We start from the raw sequence: 6,545 nt of genomic DNA on the forward strand, positions 1-6,545 counted from the left end.
TCTCCGTTCTACCTTCTCAAAAATTTTGTCGGATATGGAAAGACTCACCCTGTATAATGCTAAATGTAATACTTAACTAAAACTATCTGTTTTTACAATCCTAAATATAATGCTATGTTAAACTTTTCTTTTTCTCATTCATTTTATTTTTAAAGACCTCACCCCCTTCGTTCCCCTTTGAGAGTGCACAAGGTCCTTCTCTGGGTAATAGGGATTAATTTCCTTGACCCAAAATTAGGACCTGCGATCGCACCGGTCTTGAAAAGAGTCAGTGTTCTTTCGGGACATTGACCTTTTCAGAGCCTTTGAAAAGTGCGTTCGGCTCGCTTCCACGCGCCTCCGAGCGTGTTAGCGAGACATTTAAAATTACTTGTTACGTCATTCCATACCTCAACATCTGCCCGTGAAACTCTATTTCCCTTCCTCAAATCTACTCCAAGAGGTTTTGACGTAACAACTATATTTCTATATGTTTATTCATGTTCATGCATGAAAAATTTTTTACCGGATAGCATTATAACGACGCACTTGAATAGGATTTTGCTTGCGTTGTTGAGCCATTATTTGTACGAGAGTTCTTAGATATTTGCGCGCAAAATTATACGTTAAAACTAATCACTTGCGTGCAAAAGCACAGACTAAACAAATCTTACGGGCAAAACTCAGGCAAATCTCGTATAAGGTTGCATGCATAAGACAAGCAAAATTTGCGCGCAAGAATTGTTATCTGGGTATTGTTAATTAAAGATATATTAGGTTCATAAATAAAAAGTAAAGGAAATTTAGAGATAAAATTAAATACGTATTCAAGATGTAGAATTTTGGGGAAACAGGAAAAAATTACCTGTCTATTGTAACAAGTAAACAAAGAAGATGAGTATTTCTTTTCTAGTTCTAGTTAACCCTTTCTTATTTCGATAACAGTTGCAGAATTTTTGCGAAACTCAATACATTTGTTTAAAAAAATTATTGTATTTAAAAGTATGTATTAAAAATACAAATACAATATAAAAACGATATACAAGTTATATTGTAGAGGACTAAATTATTAGAGGAAAGTTCCTTATTATGAGGTAAGCTCCTAATATGAGATAGTAGAGTTTTTGCTAAATTAATAAGCATCATCTATTGGTTTCGTCGTGAATTTATTGCCCTTGGAGTGAAATCTGTTTAGTGGAAAATTCTTTGTTAGATCGTGTAATCATTGTGAATAAAGATTTGGGATTCAATTTTGATGTTAAAAACTTGCTATCTCATATTAGAAGCCTATCTCATAAAGAAGGACTTTCCTCTACATTAAAAAGTGTAATTTTTTACATGATGACATTGAATCGTCTCAATTTTGCATACTGAATCGTGCCACTGTTGCATTGCTTCAACCGTGGCAAGATCGATCGAAACAATTGGATATCTCATGCATTACTTGTTAGTGAGCAACTCGTTGTAGAAAGAGTGAGATTGCTACGAGTATTCCGCCGGCGGCCATCATTTGCGACGAGCCTGCAAAAGAAAGAGGTAAAAACTTAAGCGACTCGGTCGAGCATTGAATGGAATTAGTTTGTGACGGTGCAATTAAGCGTAATTAACCTCCGCATCGCTCTCCCTCCTTACACACGCACTGTTGCTTCTTACACTCCATTGTATCGAAAGAGTCGCCGCCGTCGTAGCACTCGTAGTCGTGCGAGCAAGTGAAGTATAGGGCTGTAGAACAATAAAGTAACGTGAAGAAATTGAAACACGATTCCCTGAGGAGAAAACCAAATTGATCAACTCCGTAAAGCACAAAGTAAAAATTTGACAAAGCCGCGAACCACCCGGTAAACACCAACTTCACAGTTACATAACAATATTATAATTTCCTCAACAATGTAATTGTTATGAATACAACATGTGTTTTATAGAGGAGAGTCGTCCCCTATTATGAGATATGCTCCTAATATGAGATAGCGGGGGTTTCTGCAAAATTAATGGGCATCATTTCACCATAAATTTGTTGGAGCAAAATCTGTTTAATGAAAAATTTATTGTTAGATTGTGCTTGTAAAGGTCTGTGTTGTACGATGCTAGAACTTGGTCCAACCTTAGTAGCATAGTGCATTGACTAAACATTGGCTAAGTATTGGTCCAATATTGGTTATAGCGAATTCGGTTGGTTGCACTGCGCACTGAGAGCACGCTAGGCCTTGTTTCCAGTCAATTCTTATATTTAAAGTTTATCTTAATACCTCTTGCAATATTTCTTATCCAGAAAAATGGTCTGTACATCGTTTACACGGATCACCTTTTGACTAAATACTCTTTGAATATGTATTTAAGACAAAGTTAAATATAAGAACTGACTATAAACAAGCCTAAGTGTGCACTCAGTGCGCACTAATGCAAGTAACCGAATTATCGCTATTATATTAGAAATTCATTGGCCGATATTGTCCAACGTAAAGTCAATATTGGCCATGAAATAAATGTAAATATTGCACGATAATAATTATATAATGTTAGATTTATGTTGGAAGTGCATTGGCCAATATTTAACAATGTAATAACAATATTGGTCTAATATTCATGCAATATTAGACCAATATTGCTAAATAGACATATTGGCTAAATAAGAAAAGGCGTCCATCTTACAATAGTGGACCAATATTGGGAATACTAGATTTACATTATTTCTCAATATTGCGCCAATATATTGTGCTACTAGGGAAATTCTAGTTTCGAGAAATGTGTGGTCAGTCAACTTGCAGCTTTTATGGAATAGCTGCAAATTGATTGGCCATACATTTCTCAAGACTAGAACTTGGGGCTAGTTCTAGCATTGTGGACACAGACCTTAATGAGCTATCTCACATTAAGAGTCTGCCTCATAATAGGGAATTTTCATCCAGAGTTAACTAGGAAATTATAATATTGACGTTAATAACTGTTAATTCACACTGGGTTTACTGGGTAATTGCGTAAAAATTTACTAAAATACTAGTTGATTGATATAACTCGAGAGACTCGTCTAACGCTTATCCATTAAAACGCATAACCCTTCCCATTTTCTCGTGATATTCTTAACTAAATTTTTGTCGTTGCTCTTCTAGCGTGAAGAAAACAATCGATTGTTTTCCTCCGCGTCTGTGAAAAGTACAAGTGCGCACCTCGACTTTGTACGCAGACCCTGGTTTCATTTACGAAATGATATCCCGTGATGCACTGACACCTCTCGCTGATGCAGAACGCATAATTGAAAGTTTCCTGGCATACGTCGGTGTTGGCTTGACAGCGATCGCCGATTTTAGTGGGTCCTGCAACATTTCTTCTTTCAATCGAGTACAAAGGCAGCGCGTGTGACCTGCCTGATGCCTTCCGCGATTTTTCTCTGTGTTTCAACGCAATTTAAAATTGTTACTTACTACTGATGCAATTTGAAGAATTACTGCTGTCCAGGAAGAAATCATCTTTGCAGGCGCAGGTGTTCTGCTTGCATTCGCCGTTTGCTATACTTTGACACGGTACGTTGTTCAAGCAACTTAGTCCAACAGCTGCATAAAAAACACACAAGGAGTCTTATTGTGTATATAATATATAAAATAATTGCATCTTCTTTGAAAAGGTAACATGACCGAGCAGTCAAGAATCAAACCAATTGAAATTGTAATAACACAAACGATGGAAAGTTTAAAAATTACAATAAATTATGTATGTCAGCAACTCTTCCCATTTAGGCCACTCCTTCCGCGTAACATTGCGCGATCCTGATTCTCAGTAAAAATTGTTTACGCGTGAACATGAATAAGTATATAAAATTATATAAAAACATACATGAAATATGTCCATACGTATTTTTATATTGTATATATTTCTACATAATGTTATACAATTCTACATTGTGCTGTATATTTTTATAGATTTATACATGCTTTTATGTGAAAAAAGTTTTAATGTGAAAAATTGCTTATTTATAATTATATATAATTGTGTACAATTGGATAAAGTTTTATTTTATTAAGGGTGTCTTATTTTAAATGATCCACGCAAATGTCTCGACAAATATGAAAGATACGGAAAAACGTTTCAAACAAAAGTTGTTTGGTTCGACGGGGGACATAAGGTGGTTCTATTGACTTAACCTTGGATAGTCATTTGAAGGTCACCTTCAATTTTTTTAACGGAACCCCCTATTGTTTATTATACTACGTTATTCTACTAATTAATATGAACAACTTTTGTCCGAAACATTTTTTGATTCGCCTAATACTTTTTCCAGATATTCAAGAGAAAATTTATAACTTTTTCAATGTTTAGCTTATGATATCTCGATAACTGTTTGTCGGAGGGAAGAGCAGTACAGGACTTTTTTATTTGATTTGGTCTCAGGAATATGCTGTTGCAATAGTGCTCCAATTATTGAAAATTTTTGTGTATGTAAATTTTATGTGTTACAGAGAGAAAGTAACGAAGTTATGTTAGAGTTACAAAAAAAAAGTAACTGTAACTTCGTTACAAGTAACGAGTTACTTCCCAACCCTGTATATAATACTATATATTTATGTATGTTTATCCATGGAAAATTTTGTACCGGGTTATCATTTGTTGGGGAAAAGATTGGTAGCGTACTTACTGGCGATACACTTGGATTTATCGAGGCTCGGCGAATAAAACGGATCGCATAGGCAAATGTCTTGCCACCGGCAGAATGCATTCTCAATGCAGTCGACGTCCCTCTCGCATTTGTCGCCGACATGTGCGACAGTGCGTGGCGCTGAAACCAGTAAAAATGCTCTAATTGTGACTGATAGTTGGATTAATCGTCGGGAGGACAATTTGTAACATAATCTACGTTATCAGCAAATAAATGCTTCGATAACGATCGATTTCAAATAACGCAACAGACTAAGATATAAGTTTAAGTTTAGATTATAAAAGCACTAGAAGTACCTGAAAGTATCTAAAAAGATTAGAAACGCTTTCCAAAGTTAAAAGGCGTAAAATATATCCATAAGATCTAGAAATTTCCCGAGTCTCCTCCGAGGATATTTAAGGGTATCTTCATTTTGCAAAATAATATCTAAATAACCAAGAAACGTAGAATATCTAAATCTAATATTTAAAATACCTAAATGACATTTGAAAAAAGAGTCTCTATCAGCATCTCTTTGTAGCAAAATTTTTCATAATTCTTCGATCGCTGCGTGGAACGTAACACAATACAACCGATTTGAAGGTCGAGCGTCGTATTGGGAGCCGCGTGTTGGGAATTGCGTGAAAATTCGCATAACTCGAATACACTCACGATCCTGCTGAGAGAAGGCGTAGCCGGCGAGCGAACAGAGAAAGAAGGAGATGCGGAAGAGAGCCGTCATTGGGATCAAGATCTGTGCTCAGGTGCGAACGTGATGCATATCCAGCAGACTGCCAGATAGCGGCTTCACGACGCACCTTCCACTGGGGGACATACACAGTATACGCCCTGGACAGATAAACGTCTTATCTCGAGCGTATCTAGCGATATCCCGTTCAGCGTGAATCAGAGGTTTCATTTATCGTGCGAAATAATGCGCCTGTAGTCTCTAAGACTGGTATTCATAGTCAAATCTTATATTCGAGACTGTCTTAAGATCATCTTTAGATACTCCGTAGTCAATGAAATGTTCCGTGCAGCATCTTTAGATGAATTCAAGATGGTCTGGAATATAAGATCTGACTAATGGCAGTGGCGTCAATTCGCTTTGATTTAAAGACGAGACACGCGAAAGCGCTCCTCTCGTCCTTGACTTGACAGTAAACCGCCCAGTAAACGCCACTTATGCATATAACAGTTGTATAACATATTATAATTTCCTACTCAACAATATAAATGTTACGTATAACACATGTTGTACGTAAATAAAAGATCCCAGGGCATCCCGGGACATATTCAGGATAATCCTGAGGACGTCCTGTGCTATCTGGGTATACATAGGTATATATAGAACGATGTATATACAGGGTGTCAGACTCGTTAGCAGCCAAACTAAAAATTACGATAAATTGGGTTAAACTGAAAAGAAAAGTCACGTGCCGTTTTGCAAAATTAACAACAGTTATCGCGTAATTGATAAAAACGTCCGGCCTTCTGCTCCTTGTGCACTCATTCGGCTAGACGTTTTTATCAATTACGCGATAACTAATGTTAATTTTGCAAAACGGCACGTGACTTTTCTTCTCAGTTTAACCCAATTTATCGTAATTTTTAGTTTGGCTACTAACGAGACTGACACCCCGTACATACATATAAAAAACAAATATATACATATATGTATACGGGGTGTACCTAAACTGGCGATAAATATTTTAATGACGGTAATTATTTAGATTAACACACCCACCTCCAATAACCTTGGGCTTGACATATATTATAGAGGTCACCCTCCTGAGTAACCCTCAGAAGGATTTAGCCGGCGCTCGTTGTTTATTAAAAAGTTATTAAAAAAACAATGTCAACCAATTATATGTAATTTTTAGACACAAATATTAAAAATTTTGAAAAATATTTTAAACAAAAGTTGTAGATCTCTTTG

The 6,545-nt window shown here is 36.2% G+C and overlaps 1 protein-coding gene across 1 annotated transcript; it reads right to left on the reverse strand.

Annotated features, from left to right (window-relative positions):
* Positions 1–1,153: 1,153 nt before the first annotated feature.
* Positions 1,154–5,451, reverse strand: LOC105559413 (tenascin-like). The gene is made up of 6 exons (XM_012007670.1): positions 5,279–5,451; positions 4,607–4,747; positions 3,399–3,527; positions 3,144–3,290; positions 1,588–1,701; positions 1,154–1,500 (listed from the first exon to the last, which is right to left on the reverse strand). The coding sequence occupies exons 1-6, from the start codon at positions 5,346–5,348 to the stop codon at positions 1,427–1,429; spliced, it is 675 nt and encodes a 224-aa protein (XP_011863060.1). The 5' UTR covers positions 5,349–5,451; the 3' UTR covers positions 1,154–1,426.
* Between the last annotated feature and the right edge of the window lie 1,094 nt (positions 5,452–6,545).

This window comes from Vollenhovia emeryi, unplaced genomic scaffold (assembly GCF_000949405.1).
Source record: "Vollenhovia emeryi isolate VEMERY1.0 unplaced genomic scaffold, V.emery_V1.0 DF939274.1, whole genome shotgun sequence".
Classification (NCBI taxonomy): Eukaryota; Metazoa; Arthropoda; class Insecta; order Hymenoptera; family Formicidae; genus Vollenhovia; species Vollenhovia emeryi.

What these genes read in the sequence shown, in the direction of transcription:
- LOC105559413 (XM_012007670.1), bottom strand. Translation starts at nt 5,348, where the DNA reads ATGACGGCTCTCTTCCGCATCTCCTTCTTTCTCTGTTCGCTCGCCGGC. An exon ending in CGCCTTCTCTCAGCAGGATC is followed by an intron (nt 4,748 to 5,278) that starts GTGAGTGTATTC and finishes TACTGGTTTCAG; the next exon opens with CGCCACGCACTGTCGCACAT. An exon ending in TTCTTCAAATTGCATCAGTA is followed by an intron (nt 3,291 to 3,398) that starts GTAAGTAACAAT and finishes GAAATGTTGCAG; the next exon opens with GACCCACTAAAATCGGCGAT.